We start from the raw sequence: 20,162 nt of genomic DNA, 5'->3' as shown, positions 1-20,162 counted from the left end.
ACACTTATTTTCCATGATGTTCTGTTCCTCCCTGCTGGCTCCCCCAACCTCCAGAGGAATCAGCCTCTGCCCCTACGGTAGTCCCTGCGAAGTGGCCATACCTACAGTACCTCCTGGTGATCATTCCAGGCAACATAGTATATAACTTGCAAGACTCAGGCAGGTGTACTGACTCCTATTCCTCTGCTGTCTTCTCCTCTCCACAGGGTCATGCAGAAACATCTAGAACCCGTTCGACAGGAACTACTCACCTGAGGAAGTGTAGGGGTGTCTTCTCAAGTTCTCGCTCCCTCTGACCCAACCAGTGTGTTCTATCCACTGCAGCCACCCCAGGCCTACAGGAGACATATGTGAGAAAGTCTCCTGCTATCATTCCAAAGGAAAAGTACATGACACTCTGCTTTCTGCTTCTTCCTCCAGCCATACGGGATTCTGATCTTCTCTCCACAACCACTTCAACCCCACCCCACCTTCGTGACCCTTCTCAGGGTCTAGGCAACATCTCAAGCCCTCGGGATCTCTGTCTCTGCCATCCATCCAGGCCACTGGCTGCGCTTTCCAGCAGTGGAAGGATTTTCTTCTTCCCTTCTCTGCCTGGGAGGAACTACCCTCATACCACACCCTCTGGCTTTTCTACATTGTGCCTCTTAAAATGAAGCTCTGATTTCTGAATTTTGCCTTTGATGTATGAAGAAAGCTTTTTGGAGAATGGGGGGAAGAATTCCTCTCTCTATCTCTCTCGCTCTCCCCCAAAACTAGGCTTGTTTAAAAACTATTATCTTACTATGGAATTTTTATTATTAAACAACTTTTTATCTCAAAATTGAGTAGTTTCTTTATTCTAAGTAACCACCCTTCCCCCAAAGTGATCCCTGCCAATGAACAACACGAGTAACTTTCATAAAGAAATCAAATAATGCATTTAACATACTTAGCAGGTACATAGCAATAGTGAATGCTAAATAAATGATAGCTAGAAATTATTATTATCTAATTACCTGCGTTATTAGGAAAAAACAGTTTCCATTTATTTCTCCCCTTACCTAAATCCGGATAGAATAATATGTGTAAATTCTTTGAACTTTGAAAAATATATAGCCTAAAAGAAGGCAAGGTATTTTTGTCAGGTAAATTATTTTGCATAGTAGATTCATAAAATAAATTGTCACTCCTGCCTCTATGATATTACCATACAAACGAAAAGAATTATTTTATTTCTCAGAACCTCACCTTTACTAGATTATATTGATTAGGTTTCTGATATTCAGCCATTTTTTTGATCTATAAAAGTAGCAATTTCACATGATTCAATCTAAGAGTTGACTTTTTAATGATTTTTATTAATTCTCCTTCCATTTATGGATAGATATCTAGAGTAGAAATTGCTATGGTAACCCTAAGAATCAAACAGGATCCCACAGTAGGAACTGGAAGAAACTAGTACAGACTCAAGTATTTGCAAATGAGGACTTAAGGCCCAGAGAGATGAAGTGAGCGTCTCAAAATACCTTGGCCAATTAGTGGCAAAACTAAACTCTGGTTGTCTACACCGAGCTTCTTTCCACCACACCAGGCTGCCTTCCTTATTTCTTTAGATTTGTCAAAATATGTTAAGAACATCACAACTTCACTGAGAAATCAGTTCTCTGAGGATGATTATTAAGGCAAATATCAAAGTTAGATAAAATCTAGGGTAGAAGCATGTTTTTCAAAGACTTTTGATCAATGGTAATTAAACTTTTACCAGAAGAAACATCAAAATGAAGATGTTTGCTTCTCAGACATTATAATTTGGAGATTCTCCTGATTAAACTATTTTTAAAGCCCCCTTTATGACCCTACTCTAATTTTTGAGACATGGATTTTGCAGTGTTTCTTGAGCTAACAGCTTCTGGTTCATGTTTTATTGTTATTGTTTCAACATTATCTTCAAACTTCAACTTATTTGCAAGTATAATTCATAATTGTCTCTAAAATACTACAACATGTCAAACAAGACAAAAAGGAAATATCTTAAATAGCTCTAACCTTGGTTCTCTGTAGCCATTATAAGAAAATACCACCAAGTTTAATCTCCCAATTTAAGTAATGAATACAATGAGTCCATGTGAGACATCATTCCTAGAAGCCATTACTGTGACTGGTAGTTTATTAATGCTGTATCACTATGAATAAAAGTCTATTAGGACTTTCACCATAGTCATTACACTGGTATCTATACAAAATTGATTCATTTCACCTATATCAACCCTGTAAGGAATGTAGTGATAATCCCAATATGCAAATAAGGAAACCAAAGTTGAGAAAGGTTTCGTAATTTTCCAAGGTCACAAACTAGTGACAGTTCGAATTACTATGAATCCACCTCCATGCTACCTCATGACCAAGAGTCTATTCATCCTACTCACTCATGATCTAGCTGGGACAGTAGTGGCTAAACCATATTTGAAAGTCCCAGATTTCACATGACAAACTCTGTTGAAAATATTCCAGTCTATTTTCAGAAGATGAGTCAGATGTCTCAAGTAGAGTTAAAAAATAATTATTAATAATAATAATAATAATAATAATAATAATACTGTCACTGCAACAGCAGAAATGCCAAATTAACTGCCAGATCTGCAATTTACACCCTTTCCGTCATCATCTCCTATGGCTATTTTAAAATATATCCACATACTCTTTGATACTCTTCCTTTCAGAAGTGAAGCCTAATTCTCCTTCCCTTGAGAGTAGGCTATACATAGTGAATAAACAGAACGTGGTAGAAGTGACAACATAAGACTTCCCACACTAGCTCATTAAAGGAACTGTGGCTTCCTCCTTGTTCTCCTCTCTTGGGTTACTCATTCTGGGGGAAGCCAGCTGCCATGTCATAACTACATTCAAGCAGCCCTGTGGAGGGTTCCATGTGGGTAAGGGCTGAAGCCTTCTGCCATCCTAGGAGGGAGCCCATCGGTCCCACTCAAGCCTTCATATGACTGCAGGAGAAATTCCAACTGAAGCCTCATGAAAACCTCCATCCAGAACCACCCAACTAAGCCAATCCCAAATCCCTGAACTTCAGAAACTGTAAGACAATGACTATTTGTTGTTTTAAGCTCTTAATTTTAAAGTAATTTTTATGAAGCAATAGATAATACATATTTATGCCTAAATTATACCTTTTCTTATAGCAAAGCAAAAAGCTAAATGACTCGTAGCTACGAAAGCTGCCATACCTATAAGCCAAATATTCTCCTTGGTCCAGGTTTACTTAGAACATACCCAGGAGGCAGGATAACTAAAGGGTATTCGCCTGGAGGCTTTGCCTGGGCTCAAAAAATAATAATGTCAGATTGTTTTTCCACCAGTTACATCATGCCCCATTCCCTATAGGGCATAGGAGAGAAGGGTGAGAATCAGACTGATTTAAACAACAACAACAAAAAAATCAAAATTGTTTCCTATAAGATAAGAGCACTATCTTTAAATGTCCAGCTTCCGTGTGATGATAATCATCACTCTGTGATAATACCCTATATGACAAAGTTCTACACTTCAGCAATTGAAAACAGAACAAGTCTTTTAAGATCAGGAAGCCAATTATTTCCTTAAGTATGTTATTTCCCTTGACCCCCACCAAACTGAAGGCAGTTAATGATTGATGTAGTAGATTTGGTGAACTTAAAAAGCAAAAACTTCCTTTTGGAAAAGTGACTGTTGCCATATGAGGTGGGGAGTAGCCCCGAGCACTGAAAATCTCAGAAACAGCTAACTGAAGTGAAACATCAACTCTGTTCCAACATGATAAGACTAAAACAGATCAAGAATCTTATCAGTCAAAAAACAGTTTTTTTCTTTAAGCTTTAGTTACAGGGAAGCTCAATATAGACATCTAAAAAGCCAAGAAGACAGGAATCAGTGGTCGACCTTTTCCCATTTTCTCTTCAAACTCGAAGGAAAGCATTACTTTCATAAAGTTAATGTATTCGTTAGTAATGTCCATTCATCATGTCTACCACAGTGGCAGCCAAACAGCTCATCTGTGATTTCTTAATGGAACCCATAGTGAAAACAGTGACACTCCTCCCTGACCCAGACCACAGCATGTTGCCAAGCTCAAGAGACTGTGAAGCGTGATGCTCACCCAGCCCTTCACGGATCCCAGTCTTGTCTTTAGAGTGCTTTCTCTTCCCCCGTTGCTCCAGGCATAGAAGGCTTCCTATGTTTTCAAAACACAGTTTCTTGTTGATGAAGAGGAAGAGGACAGCCAGAAGAACCATGAAGACCCCAACGGCAGACAAGAAGCCAATGGCTTCAGGAGGGACTGACAAGAGAACACAAAGGAAAAATATCATCACAATTAAAGTGGCCCAACTTTGAGTTCTAACACGTGATATAATTTATTCAGACTCTTTATGTTTATTAATGAGAGTGCAATTAAGGCAAACACCTTATAAGTCCTGACTCTTGCTGGCATCCCCAGGATCGTGCACAGGGAAAAAGGAAAGGACTATTGCCAGGTACATTCCAAGGCCGGTTCCTCAGATGACAGATCGCCATGCCTTTGCACATGTGGTTTCTTCTACCTAGAGGACAACTCTTCTCGTTCCTATCCTCAGCTTAATATTCAACCACAAGCGTGTAAACTATCAGACAGCCAGACATCAAATGCATTGAGCTGCAAATGGTTGACCAGTGTTACAAAAGCAAGTCTCTTAATAACAGAGCTGCCTAAAACTTAAAAAATAATAACTTGAGACAAACTTTCAGCGTATACATCTATTAGTATTAGCGATTAGAGGAAAAGTTATTTCCTGGATACATTTTTGCAAATCCAACTATGTAATATGACAATGATGATTGTCAATAATGACAAGAAAATTCTTAATCCATACTATACATATAAGAAATTATCATTATATTTTGACTGCTAATATTTCAGAATTTTGGAAGATGAAATTCCATCTTCTTCCTTCTCCTCATTAAATAATCCTAAGTTTTAAATGGTTAAATGTTTTACCAGCCATTGAGTTCAGCTGTGAGGCATGTATAACAGGGAGACCAGAGCTAGTCTGGGGTTGAGGAAAGACTTCTCTAAGGAAATAAAATTTGAGCCAAGACATCATTCAGTAAAGACATCCAGAAATCAACTTGTTAAAGGAATCAATTACAGAGCATGTGTCAATAAGAGCTATTCGAGGGAGTTGGTTATATGTGAAAGCTTATGAAAATGAATCTCCTAAGAGCAGCTTTAATACTTGGGCAGGTTTAATATGTATGTTAATAATATGAAGGGATAATAATATTCACTTCACCCTACCATCCAGATAAACAGAGAAAGGATGAATCAAACCAGTCCCAACCCCATGAAAAGATAAAGAAAATGAATAGTACTCCCTCACTAAATCTATCTAGTGGCAAGTCAATAAAAGAACAACACGAAAAATAGCGACAAGATAATAGCTTGCAGTTTGCAAAACGATAATAGTGCCTGCTATCAAAGCCAACATATACCATGAAAAAAAATGCACATATTGATTATTCCTTCTCTATTCAGAGGCAGCACAAATAGTGGGTACTTACTGGTATGGGTTCAGCAGTCACACTGCATAGAGAAAATCATATTCTACCACTTATTATCTGTGTGGCCTTGGGAAAATTATTTAACCTCTCTGTGATTCAGTTTCCAAGTAATAAAAAGAAATACTAAATATAGCTACAAAAAAGATTAAATGAAATGAAGAAACATAGGAAAAATAAAATGTGTGGCACCTGGCACATAGAGCGTTCTCAAACAGAAGTAACCACCTTCCACAATGTCACCATCCTCATCTTTATACAGCTGTTAAAATATCTAGGAGCAGTCAAATATGGGATGGATGTGCTGCTTTGTGTGCAGTCTGTGGACCCAACCTCCCTCTCTTTCACCAAAACAATTATCTCACTTTTGTACTTTCAACTGCTCCCCCTTGTAGAAACAGCATCTTTCTCATATGCATTAAAAACGCACCAAGCATCTCCCTTCCTTTAAAAACGCCTCCTCGCCACCAGGTGCTTCTCAGCTACGGCCCTCTCTCTTTTCCCCTTCGCAACCAACTATCTTTGGGGTATTTCCTATCTTTGGGTCATTTTCTTCAAAGTCACTAGCCTCCTTTACCCAGACTCCCACTGGTCTCCATGTGCCCGGCCTTACCCCCTCAAATCCCTTTTCCACGTAATAGCCAGAGTGATCCTTCTGAAATATAAATCTGATTTGTTCAACTGTCCTCCTAAAATCCTCTGTAGTGGACTGAATTGTGGCCCGCAAAAGATACATGCACCCTGAATATCAGAATGTGACCTTATTTTAAATACAGGTCTTTGCAGATACAGTTAGGGTAGGATCTTAAGATGAGATCATCCTGGATTCAGGTGGGCCCTAAATTCTATGATAAGTGTCGCAGTGAGAGATTAAAAAGGAGAAGATACAGAAGAATGTCATGTGAAGACAAAGGCAGAGACTGGAGTTATGAAGCCTCTAGCTGAGGAATGCCGAGGGTTGCCAGCAGCCGCCAGAAGCTAAGAGGGTCATGGAACAGATTCTCCCTCAGAGAGTCCAGAGGAACTAACCCTGCTGACATCTTAACTTTGGACTTCTGGCCTCCAAAACTGTGAGGATACATTTCTGTTGTTTTAAGTAACCCTAGGAAAATAATCCAATGGCTTTCCGTCACTCACAGGACAAAATTTAAATTCCTTAACTTGGTTTACAAGGCCTTTCGTGACTTAGCTACTGATTCCAGCCTTTGTCATTCATCACTCCCTAACATCAAACTCTATTATCAGTGTATTCACTTATTTCTGGTTCCCCAAACATAGCTTACCTTTAAATAAGCTATTTCAACTCCATGGGACAAGTGCTTACCTCTCCTTTGGCTAACTCTGACACTGTACTTTCTCTGAAAGCCTTTCTTTTTCCTCTTGACCAGGCTGGATGCTTCTTCTGTATATTCCCACCCACTGAGCCCTTGACGGCTTTTTCAACAGTTTTCAAATGTTAAATTTGAAACTTCATAAGAACAGACTATCTTTCAGATATTCACTGTACTCTAGGCAGCTAGTATAGGGTAGGTGCTCAATAAATATTTGATGCCTGAATGTTGAACTCTTTTGTGTTACAAAACATTGAAAAATGTACCTATCAATGAAAACTTCTGGAAAGAAATGATATATATATATACCACAAGTGTGTCAGTAACACTAATACCACAAGATATGACTTACGTAAGATCTGGTCTTAAGTAAAAAAGGTTCATCTAACATTGATAAGCAGAAATATTTGCACCTAATAATCCCATTCATTAATAAAACTAAATTTTTATTTTTGAACAGTCTGTTTTCCTATTATAAAGCAATATGAGGCTCATTACATAAAATCTGCAAAATATAGAAAAAGATGACAAGAACCACTGTTAAGATTTTGTGCCCTTCCTTCCAGTCATTTTAACTTTCAAGTTGGATGATGAACACTAGGAATAAGTACAAATCTAGCTAAAACAGAGAGCAAGTTTAGTTTGGCAAGTTTGGTTGCTTCAGCAGAGTTCATGTTCCTCCCATAATCTATTCATTTTAATTTCATCTTTTTTCTATGTGTTCATGGGTACTTAGTGGGAAGTCTGAAGAGGTGCATAAGGGGCTGCTAGCCAAGTGCTTTATTAAACTGTAGGCCAGCTTGTATATTTTCTACATGAGTAGAGTATCACAGAAATGGCTAAGTTGGTAGTGAACTCAGACTTGTAAGATTTGCTTAACCAGAGTGGTACACAAACTGTCCTCTTTAAAAATGATTTAAAATTTCCAATGCAACCCGCAATTCCACTTTTAGGTATATTTCCAAGAGAACTGAAAATATATGTTTACATAAAAACATGTGCATGAACATTCATAATAACCGAAAAGTGGAAATATTCCAAATGTCCCTCAACTGATAAATGGATAAACATGTGGTATATCCATACAATGGAAGATTACTCTGCAATAAAAAAAAAAAATGAAGTATTGATATACGCTGCAACATGGATGAACCTTGAAAACATTATTCTTAGTGAAAGAAGTCAGATACAAAAGCCACATATTGTTTGATTCCATTTATATAAAATGTCCAGAATAGGTAAATTCATAGAGATGGAAAGTATATTTTGTTGTTCCCAGGAGCCAAGGGGAAAGGGAAATGAGGAGTGATAGCAAATGGGTATCAATTTTCTTTTTGAGGTAATGAAATTATTCTGGAATTGCATAGTGATGATGGTTATGCAACTTTGTGATTATACTAAAACCAGTGAATTGTATACTTTAAAAGTGAATTTTATGGAATATGTATTTTATCTCAAAAAAAATTTAAATTCCAAATACATCTTTTTAATAAAATTGAGAGAACATATGAGAAAATTTGTAATAGTTTTCTTAGATTTGGTTTGAAAGTAATTTTCTTCATGTTTAAGTTTTCTGTGATATTATTATTCAAAATTTAAAATTAAAAATGAAGTTTAAATATAATAGGTTATGAGAATTACAGTCAGCATAGCTCTATCATCAATGGATAACACCGAACACAGCAAGCCAACAGCTCTATCGGTATAAGCCAAAGAGGGTTTGATGCTGCATTTGAGTCTAAAGAAAATGAGAGACTTTGGCAGGGAAAATAAAAGTCATTTTGCATCCCATATATACACATGCTATAGTGAAGAACAAGTTTCACATGTATCATCTGCAATAGATGACAAGGGCACATATGTCAAGAAACTTAAGTGCCATCTGCAGAGTAGCTCATCTAATTATTCCAGTAATTACTAAATTGAAAATCAGATGGCTGTGAAGTTCGGTCACACAGTTCATATTGAAAACTTCCTCAAAGTTAAATATATCTCTCACATTCCACTGAATTGTCCCATCTGTTGATTTTCAAGTAATGGCTCAAGGAGAAGGCAGAGCATATAATGACACAAATAGAGACGCCTCTACACAATTACTAGATGTTCATAAATTTTATGCCATGATTGCTGAAGAGGTTTAAAAAAAAGGCTGATCAATTGCAGATGAGAGAAAGTTGAAAATTTTATTAAACAAAATGGTTAAGAAATAGAATCAGAATTAAATGAGCCATGACAATAGAATTAATTTAAAAATAAAAGTTATAATTTCTCAAGAATAAACTTTCTCAGCATCACTCTGAGGAATGTGAGGAATCTCACTAAAAACAAGAGGAAAGTCTGATGTAAATGTAAAACTCTAGTCATTTATATACCTTTACCATCTTTGAATATCCATCAACCTGAAAGTCTTGTTTTCGGTGATGAAATTTCAATTTGGTTCATCTTTTTAAAAAAGCGGCATGACTTTGAAGTTGTTTCTATGATGATCTCAAGCATGGTCATGCTGCAGAAGTCTCAAACTTGAACCTAAGCTTGTTTACCCCAGAATTTCAGGACTGATGTAATGCACAGCATAATGATTGCAGACCATAGCACTATATTATAAACTTCAAAGCTGCTAAGAGACTAGATCTTAATTGCTCCCACCACAAAAAAAAAAAAATGATAATTATGTGACATGATAGACCTGTTAACTTAAGATAGAATGTATCGAATCAACACATTGTATACTTTAAACTTATACAATGTTATATATCAATTATATCTCAATAAATATAAATTTAAAACAAAGAATTCAGGATTGCTTGTGCATGTCTACATCCTCCTCCATGGATCCATCCACCTGAGGACCCAAGAAGCCTCCCAAGAAAGACAGTGGACAAGGTCAGAGCAAAAGTGACCTGAGTAGAGCACAGGTGTCTATCACTCAGGTTGACCCAAGCCCAGACTCCTTTGGTACCAGGGAAAGGAGGTGACAATAAAAGCTATAGCATTAGATATTAGCAGCTTTTGTGAAGCAAGGAGATGTTTTCAAAAGCAATTTTGGCGCAAATAAGAGTTGAGGCCATTGACCTACAGTTTATGTTCAGCCATTCTTTGCAACCATCAAAAAGAACAAAAGGTAAGAAATGAGAAACTTTTAAGAGTTGAACGCCAGTGTACCAGCTCCACCCATATACAGCTCCTTCAGTGTACTAATTCAAAATATCTGTACAAACAGACTCATTTTTACCATTACCTTTTTTAACAACCAACTACAAAATAAATAAGTCACTTTAAAAATTAGTACAGAACAAGTTAAATCGAGGGCTTTAACTTTCCTTTTTTCCTACAGTGATGCTTGTGGAACTAAAATAAAATAAAAGAACAAAGCCTTTGCTACTTAGTAGCATATGATTTTGTAAGTGTCCTAAATTTAGGTTTAGTTAGGCATTATAATCTTAACAACCTTCATGGATAGTCAATCATTTTCTTAAAAATTTGTAGGACTATAAAAAATAAAATGTATATTTAAAATTTTAAAAAAGGTAGTTCTATTTAAATTTTCTTCCTAGTAATAGCTAACAGGGATATGATAACTACATATTCAAATGAATTCTTTGGAAGGAAAAAACAGACCTTTCAAAAAATAGGAAAAAATTGGCTTAATGAAACCTAAGTGAGATTTTAGCATGTTCCAAAATAAAACATAGCAACATATGGAGTCACTAGCAACCAATCATTTCTCAAAACACTTGAGAACACAGCATTTGGGGGTATACATAGGGTGCTATCTTTAATATAGTAATATATGTGTGTTGAAATGTGTCCATCTCCTACTGAGAAGTAACCTAACCTGTCTGCTTTGAATGTTTAAAATATAAATTCTCCCTTAGTACACACACACGCACACACACATACTTCCAAAAGCCAAGAATTATTAGCAAGCTTGTTCTCCTTTCTCTTAATATTCAAATAGTTAGCTCAGAAACAGAAATTAATGATGAAAATAGCTAAAATGCACCAATAGGACCACAGAAGAAGTCTTTAAGACTTTCTTCATTTGTCTGAGTTTCCCTGAATACTTTAGCATTATGCACTGTCCCCAACCTTTCTTTTCCCTACATCTTTCCAGGTGGGGAAGAGGACAAGAAAGAAGCAAAAGGAATTAGATGGTGTTTATAGTTTATAAGTCTATAGTCAACATTTTTTGATTGTTGTATTTTTAATGGAATGCTATATTGCTGAATTTAATTGAGCAATATATGGGCCTTGTATAATTTATGTAATTTGCCAAATAAAATTAATCAGTTAGCATGGATATCACTCATTATAACTGAAACATTACTGAATTTAATACAATTATATGGTAAAACTATGAACATATGCCCAATAAAAGCATATCATGTTAAAACATTAGAGAATACACACTTATATGATTTTGGTGGGATGGCTGTTGAATCATTGTGGCAACTTAGCTTTCAAGTAAAAAGAGAATATTTTTATAAATGAGAGGAAATGAGAGATAAGTCTCCTTCAGACAGACAAAATATCTTCGAAGAAAGATATCCAACTTACTTCAACTCCCCAAAACAAATGCATCTGAAGAGCATTTGGAATGAAATATTTTTGATTTGTTTATAACTTCCTTATTTTTCAACTCATGGAAGGCTGCCCACACAGTGAGACTGAAATTTGAACAGAGTTGTTTATCACCAACCTGATAAAAATAATATCATTTTCTTTAAAAAATAAATCATTTTCTTGCAGTCTAAAACAATTAATATTTTTTGAATATTATAAACACACTTCAAATTTTAACTTTTGACTCCAAAAAGTAGTATGTAGAGCTTTGTGCTCAAGGACTAAGCAGAATATAGGACATCCAGAAATAGGAAAAAAATTCAAGAGCAATTGACATCCCTATTTTCTCAGACAATATATTTTCTTGTGTTCAGAAAGTTACCCATCTACAGAGACACAATTCCATCCTGTTACTAAGAATTTGTTGGGAATACTCATAATCCAGACATTTCAGCTGGGAGTATAATGTACAGCCCTAACAGTAAAATGGATCATCCAGTATCAGCATCCCTTTCTAAAGTTCAGACCACATGATGACTATTTAGGTAACAACAAGTAAACAAATTATCATTGTATTCAAATAAATTAGGTATCTTTTACCTATTCTTGCTCCTTAGTAGAAGCTAAGAAGCTTCTCTGTAGTTAATTTCTGAATAAAACCCCCTCTCAAAATACATGGGATTCTAATCAATTCTCAGATTTCTCTACTAGAAGTATTTACTGGTTCTTTTTAATTTTCAAAAAAAAAAACCCTAAATTGTCTGTTTTACTGTCTGTGCTAATTTCATTTCATTATATTCTTGGAGTAAGCTATTATTTTCCCACTGATTCCCATGGTATTCTTCATTATCAGCTGCTAATTGTCTAGCATTCACATAGGACTGTGAACCAAGTAGGCTGCTGCGTGGGCTGAAGTTCTAGGGGAAGCTGAACAGCGCTAGGATTCTGCATTGTTATTATTGTGACACATTAGAAAGTTTCCACCCCCTTACGTGCCCACATCACTCTGCTACACAGCGTCCAACCCAGAGGGGCTGTGCACTGATGCATGGGAGGCCATCTGCACTAGGCATTCCACTTGGTGATTATCACACACATCAAGGGAAAATTACACTGGGCCAAACCATTGCAGCCGTGAAAGCCAGAGGTCTGGCTCCATATGGCAGGCATGAATATTGATCTTAAAACACAACTATGACAGGTCCCTCTAAAAAGGTTTCTTTATTCCTAGCCTTGAGCCCAGTTACTCTCTCAAAATTCTCCCCATTTACCTTTCCAGAATCAAGGACAAGTTAGAGATTTAAACATTTTTTTGAAACATGCAAAGAGGTTAGAGACTTTTAAGTAGATTTTGAGATGTACTGCTCCTTTGAAATTATTCCCAGTAGAGACTTAGATATCTGGAATTAATTACGTTTGACCTTATAAATTCAGAATGTGCCAAACAAAAGCTATTAGAAGAGCCACAACAACATGCAACATTTCACACATTTAGGTCAAGAGGGAGTTGTGAAAGTCTCTTAATTAGCAAAGAAAACAAGAACTATAAAAGCAGGATTTTGTAGCACAGAAGGTGGCACTTTTACTCTTTGTGCTTTGCAAGCATCATGTTGCAAAGTCTTGTGAAACAAAGCTCTGATTTCATAGCACGCTCTGTGCCAATCACTTTTACCAGAACATTGTGCCTCTTGAGACACCTGTGCCTCTGGGCATACCCTCAGGATACAGGGCTATCCTCACCAGATCAGAGTCACAGGGAGCTAAATTTCTTTCATGGGTTAACCAGGATCATCCTAATGCTGTTAAAACATGAAAGAGGTAGGGTGATGAAAGAGGCAGAGAGAGAGGTAAGCTTCAAGCTAAGCCTCACTTACTGGTGCACCTTGGTGAGGCCGCCACCATCCAAATATTATTCCAGAGCTTTAAAAGTTTAAGATAATATTAAATGTTCACTTAGAGATGCTCAGCCTCTTGAGGACTAATTCACTCTAAACCAGCCAGAGGCTGAAGGGCAGAGTGGCAGAGCAGATACAAAAAGAGTATTTGGCGCAGAGTTAGGAAGTTTAACTGTACTACCTAATTCTATAAATTCGGGTGGTATGAGGTCCTGAGGCAGGACTATGTCTTGACTGAATGACATATATGTGCTTTTCCAGCTATAATATATGTGATAAATTAAGACACCATCTTTTATATTATAAGGAGTATTCCTGGCCCAGAAACAAAAACCAACCTTGTATCTATATAACTACAATCAACCTTGTATCTGGGGGGTGGCTCCACTTAAGATGAAATTATGGGTCAAAGGGTTGCCTGGTGAGCGATGAGTAAGAGCAAGAGTAGTCGGATCGTCTGTGGCCGATTACCAACCATCTACAGGGTAGAATACTCAGCTATCTTCCAAGGACTCTCTTGCTCAGATCCCAGAAAGGCCATTTAAAATCAGAACACCTAAAGCTCTGGACAGAGCTAGAACTCACATCATTCATCCTATTCTTCAACTTTTCTTTCAACATGCCTCAATCATCACAAGGGTCTTCTGATGTGGAGTTCTCTTCCTATCACTTCTCTGCTCATCTCTCAGAGTCTTTATAGTCTTCAAGATTCTGGTTTTGGGTCCTGTCCCCACTTTAACAAGCAGTCCTTCAGATATTTCTTGTCTTTTCATGGCTTCGGCCATCACTGAGGGCTACCAAGAATGTGTCTGTAAGTCAAAACTCTAATCTGACACATCAATCTCTACCAGAAGGTCCTACAGGCAGTCCCCAAATTATCGAGCCTCAGGTTAATGCAATATCTTCTTCAAAAGTCCTTTGAAACCTCCCAAATCTCCACCAATCCATTTTTAGTGCAGTACTTTAGGCAGACCCTTACCAGGCTGGACTGTGACAAAAGTCTCCAAACTTATATAGTTTTCCACCTCCTTTCCCTTTTACTTATTTTTTTAAAGATTTTTTTAAAAGCCTAGTTTAAGTTTTCAACTGCTTAATTTCTTAAAAATACAATTTGGGTCTCTGGTTAAGAGGACTTAGCTGGGCTAAGTTACTTTAATACACTTACAGAATAAGTGAAGTTCAGACAAAAATCATATCATAACATGTTTGAACATTGATTATTACACACACACACACACACACACACACATTCTGGATACTGCCAGAGCACCTATAACTCCAGTCCATTCTACTAACCACTATCAGAGTTAGCCATGTATACCAGAGACCCACAGTCACTGGCTAAGAATTAAAGCTCAAACTATTGCTATTCCATTTGAGACCCTTTCCAAATCAGCCCAAACAACCTTTCTAGTCTGGTTACCAAGCACACCTCCCAGGTACACTGTGCTTAGCTTTACCAGATGATAACTGTTCTCTAAACATGCTACATTCTTTCAAACCTCTGTGCATTTCTTCATAATCAGAGTCCCTCTCCCTCAAATGACTTTTTCCAATAGACAATGTTCTGCTCATCCTGTAGAAATCCACCAGAAAGTCAGCTCGTCTACAAAGCCTATCCCTGTCCTACCAGGCAGAACATATGACTATGCCCTTTGCACAGAGCTTGTGTCTTTACACCTAACTCATGATACTGCATTGTTGTTAGTTTAACCCAGCTGTGATCCCCACTAGACTGTAAATTTAATGAAATCAGAGATGGAATTTTCTTACTTATCTTTATATTCCTGATGTCTTGCTCATAATAGATCAATAATGTATGCTAGTTTAAATTAAAAATTATAACCTCCAAGATTATATTTTATTTTAAATTAGTTTACTGATGGGGTTACTGCATATAAAGTATTACTGAATCAGCGTATGGAATGAGGTAAGTCTCTTGAAGATTCCTTACAAAAATGAATTCCAGGAATGGTATGTCCTTGTTGGCTCAACAAGTATATTGTTCTGTCGCTCTTGCATTATGGGTTTGGTCTATCCGGGTCTACAGTCAACTATCAAATGTGTAGGCTGGGAAACTCTTATCTTAAAGCTGTTGATTTATTTTAGAAGGAACCCTAGACAACATTGATTCAACCCTTCATTTCACGAAAATAAAGACTCAAAGCCGAAGAGGCCAAGAGATCTGCCCAAAATACCCAACAACGTGGTGTCAGAGTCAAGACGGGAGGCAGGGATCCCCATGCATTCAGAGAGTGCCGATTGCTCCTCTCTCAGCTGCTTCACCCTGACATACTATCACAGAACCACAGCATCTTTGGAGTAGAGCCCTTCTTCCCTCGAAGAAACTCCAACATCTCACTAAAGGAGAAAATCTAATATATACCAATCATGACTCACAGCCATCAGCATTCACTTGAATGCTTCTGGCAGCTAGGAAACTCAATACACTGCCGAGCAACCCATTTCTTCTTTGTCCACAACTCTTGAGTAGACACACTTCGTCACAGAGAAAGCCAGCGTCAACCCCGTCAATAGCTAAAGACGGACAACACTTATGCCTCCCCAATTTTTTCTCAACTATTCCTCAAATAATATGGTTATGACTCCACTGTTTTACTTGTTGCTCTGTCTCACACAGTATGACCTTGCCCTAAACAGCTTTTGGCTTTGCAAAGAGATGAGAAATAAAGCTTGTGTAAAAATGTCTATCAATACCTAGCTAATTTTTTCAATGCAAAATTGCCATTTCCCAGCTCTGCAGGATGTCTGAACAGTAATATGCAGGACCTATCAACAGAAAATATTAGCTGAGAATGTTCTGTTTTCGAATCAGTTTACAATTGGTAGAATGCTAAGAAGGAGATACTACAAGCACTATCAAGTTCTATCTAAGAAAAGAAATCTTTAGAGCCACAATATCCTAGAACATAATCAAATATGTTAAAACTTTTCAGTATGAATTAAAACATCTCAAGAAGTTCTCTCCTATTTTTCCTTTCAAACTCCATCCCAAGTTTAGGAAAGCACTCACTAAAATATCAATTCAAATCCAAAAATATTCTGTACCTATTTTTGATATGATCACAACCATCTAAACTCCTGCAGTGATTCTGTTTCAGAATCCCACTGTGAGTAGAAAAACAGAGGAAATTTATCTCTCAGCTTATCTAACATCTCCCCCAGCTAAACTTTTTTAAAACCTAGTGGAGTCCCATTTTGATTGTCCCACTGATATCTCCACTGAAAAGAGTAAAAATTAAATGGAGCTGGTTCTCCTACATGGAATACAAACCTGAGATGATTCCTCCAATAACTCAACCATTTACTGAGCACCTACTTGTGACTGGAGTCGATTCCTAACTCCAAGAAGTTTAATGAAAATGTTCAAGGAAAGCTTCATACATTGAAAATTTACTCCACACAAAACAAGACTTGAAGAAGGGGATATAAGGATCAACTGTTGTAAAATAAGAAATTTTTTAAAGGAGATTGAGTGACTTAGCAAGAAGCACTCCAATAGCTTGATTTAAAAACATCCCATTATCTACATCTGTAAGCAATGCCTTATCTTATTATTAATAGTTCTAAAATAAAAATGAGGTCAATATCTGAAACGTATAGTTCATATAAAATACCTTGTCAAATTGCAGGAAGGCAGTATGCTCTTCCAATTTCTTTTAACATCTTCAATATTAGTAAACAAATTACTTCGACTGATGAGTAATATTTCTGTATATACAGCCAAGGAAACCTTGCTTGGCAAAGACAAAGAACCTCTTCTACCCCTGGAGGAATTTCATTTGGCTCTAGGTATTTTCCGAAATGCTTGTTGACTTGTCTTTAGATACCATCATTATCCACAAAATGGAAATTAAAGTCCTGCCCCACACTTCACTGAGGGAGAAGCATAAGAACTTGCTGTGAGGAAGCGGTACATCTGCAGCCTTGGTGAAGGGGTCCATCCATCTAAGACAGGGATGGAGATTCGGGAGGGAACACTAAACTGAACCATAGAGCTAAGAAGGAAAAGAGAGATTTTCTGTTTGACTAGGTAAGGGGGAAGCCACAGGCTTCAGCAGGAGGGGATATAGCAAGAGGTACTAAGCAGTAGGCTTTAGCTCATGGAGGACGGGTTCATGTTAGAGAAAGGGAGAAGGATTAAGAACTTCTCACAACATCTCTAAGGACTGCAAGAACCCCAGATTGTAGAAGAAGTGGAGAGTTAAGAATTCAGGTTTCAAAGATTTAAAAAAAAAAATTGTCATGCCTCCCTAAGGCAAAGAATAACCTGAAGAGTGAGGACACTAGTGTAGACCCAAATTACAATTGATTTATTGCATATGAGTTGGTGTCTTCACGGTGCAGCTGTGAATCTCTGAGCTCTTAGAGGTCTTGGGAGAATGTGATGTCTCACTAGGGGGTCACTAGGGGCCAGTTAGTGACTTGTCAGGACCCCAGCAGTGGCCAGTCCAAGGCAGACTATAGGCACAGGGAGAAGAGCTGGTGTTTGCATAATATGACCTTGATCAAGCAGAAGCCTGTTTAACCTCAGAGAGGCAAACAACCTTACCTTCAACAACAACAGGGATGTGTTTGTCCTATAGATCTCAACTAGATAACAAGACGAGGTACTACCCTCCTATGTGACGGACCATTCCAAATATTCATTTGTAACATAACAGGCTCCCAGATCCAAAAAGTTGGTACTTCTGCAAGGGAAAGTGACAAACATTTCTGCCAAGACCTGGGCAGCCTCTCCTTTCTGAAGAGCCTTCAAAGGCTCATGGTGGCTGTGTAAGGAACTGTTTTTTAGGCATCAGCCTGAAGGGAGATAAAGGCTCCAGCACAGCCTATTAGTGTTTTAAGAACTGCCCCCAAGGCAAGCATAATTTATAGTCCCTGTCAACTACTTCCACCTATTGGTGGGATACATGGACAGGTGGTCTGAAAATTCCAGGGAAGCCGGCCCACACCTGCATGAGCTACAGAACGGAAACCTAGTAGGGGGGAAACAGAGAAGGAGCCAAACAAGATCTGAATCTCCAGAGAAGCTACTCAGAACAAAAGCAAGCATAATAATAATTATTATATTTTACACCTGCATGGCATTTACTATGTGCCAGGCCTTTTACACTTATTTAAATCTCACAACAGTCCTCTGAGGTTGGAACTATTATTATCATCACTTAACAAGTGAGAAAAAATCTGAGGTTTGGAAAGTAATTCATCCAAAGTTCGACAGTAATAAGTGTCACAGCCATGATTTGGCCCTGGCAGTCTGGCTCAAGTCCCCAATTTTAATCACTCTGCTCTCCTGCCTCATCGTGGTTTTTTTGAGCTAGAACGCAAAAGGCTGTCAGTAGGAGTTCAGGTGACTGTGAGTCAAGCGGTTTTAGCCTGAAGTCCAGAGTGGAACAACAATTTAGAAGTGAGAACATGAGGAAATGAGGCCTCAGCCTGAGCCAGCTGATGGCAATAGAGAATACTAGAAATAAAGAGGATGTTACCTCAGAGGTTGAGGTTAAATTAGTTAAAAGTAAGTGCTAATCTTGTAAGGAGTACAAAAATGAAAATTGTAACTTAACGCATCTGTTTATTCTATATATTCTGTTCATCTTCAGAGATTCCCCCCCACATCGTTATAAAAATTACATGCACATAAACAGATGACTGCAATAAATATGGTAAGAAACTAGCATTGCCAGAAAAGTTAAAAGAGAAAAAAAGAAGAAAGACTGCTCATCCTAAAATTGGGAATTGAAAACCCCCAGATGACATCAGCCTAAATTCTCCTAGAAAAGAATGACAGTAAGCGGGCTGGCTCGGGGAACTTTCTGTTTGGGGATAGCCATTTTACCACAGGAGATAAAGAGCAAGGGCTTGGATAAAGTGTCAGGGCAGATGTTTGGCCTCTGCCCTCCTGCTGTCCTCATCTTTTTCCTCCTTGGGTTCTGTTATGGATTGAATCGTGTCCCCTGAAAATTCAGACACTAAAGTCCTAACCCCCTGTACCTTACGTTGTGACTATATTTGGAGATAGGGTCTTTAAAGAGATAATTAAGTTAAAATGATGTCTTTCAGGTGGGCCTAAATCCCCTATGACTGGTGTCTCTATAAGAGTAGGAAATTTGGACATAGACGTGTATGCACAGAGGTAAGACCATGTGAAGACAAAGGGAAAATACAGCCATTTAGAAGTCAAGGAGAGAAGACTCAAAATGATATCGACCCTGCCAACACCTTGGTCTGTGACTTCCAGCCTCCAAAGCTGTGAGAGAATGCATTTCTGTTGGTAAGCCAAGTGTTAGGTATTTGTTATGGCAGCTCAAGCAGACTAATACAGGTGCCTTCCCTTGAACTACAAATGTACATGAGAGAATTATTAGCTATCTCACTGAATAAACATGTATCTTTACTGACCCAAAAACAGTCATAATCAGTGTTTTGAGGGAATTATGCATCTAGTAGGGACAGGAGAAAATGAAAGTCCCTGAAAGCTTCTGCAGCCAAATTTCCAAGCACCACGACCCTTCAATTCGTGTCCTTTATACATCCCTTATAAACTACCACGAAGTCCCTTTGGATCCTGTCTCCATGCTCTCCCAGGCTCCTAAATTCATCCTTCTTAGCACTACACCAAATTCATCTTCGCCAAATACTGTTTTTACCACATCTCTCTCCCTCAACTGTGTTAATGATTTCTCATTAGCTACAAGATAAAACCCAGATTCCTTTGCTTGTCTCTTAAGGCTGTCTGCGGTCCCCAAGGAAAACTAGTTCAACAAAATCAGTATCCTTAACTCAT

General features: G+C 37.8%; 1 protein-coding gene across 1 annotated transcript in view; it reads right to left on the bottom strand.

Moving 5' to 3' along the window:
• The window catches only part of SYT16 (synaptotagmin 16), a 200,621-nt gene that overhangs the window by 100,181 nt on the left and 80,278 nt on the right, over nucleotides 1-20,162 (bottom strand). Inside the window, exon 2 of the mRNA XM_039864486.1 lies at nucleotides 4,130-4,309. Within this exon, the coding sequence (XP_039720420.1) occupies nucleotides 4,130-4,309 (180 nt within the window). The remainder of the gene's footprint in view (nucleotides 1-4,129; nucleotides 4,310-20,162) is intronic.

The sequence above is a fragment of the Pteropus medius genome, unplaced genomic scaffold (assembly GCF_902729225.1).
Source record: "Pteropus medius unplaced genomic scaffold, Ma_sr-lr_union100, whole genome shotgun sequence".
Classification (NCBI taxonomy): Eukaryota; Metazoa; Chordata; class Mammalia; order Chiroptera; family Pteropodidae; genus Pteropus; species Pteropus medius.
This window is presented reverse-complemented; position numbering and strand designations above follow the sequence as displayed.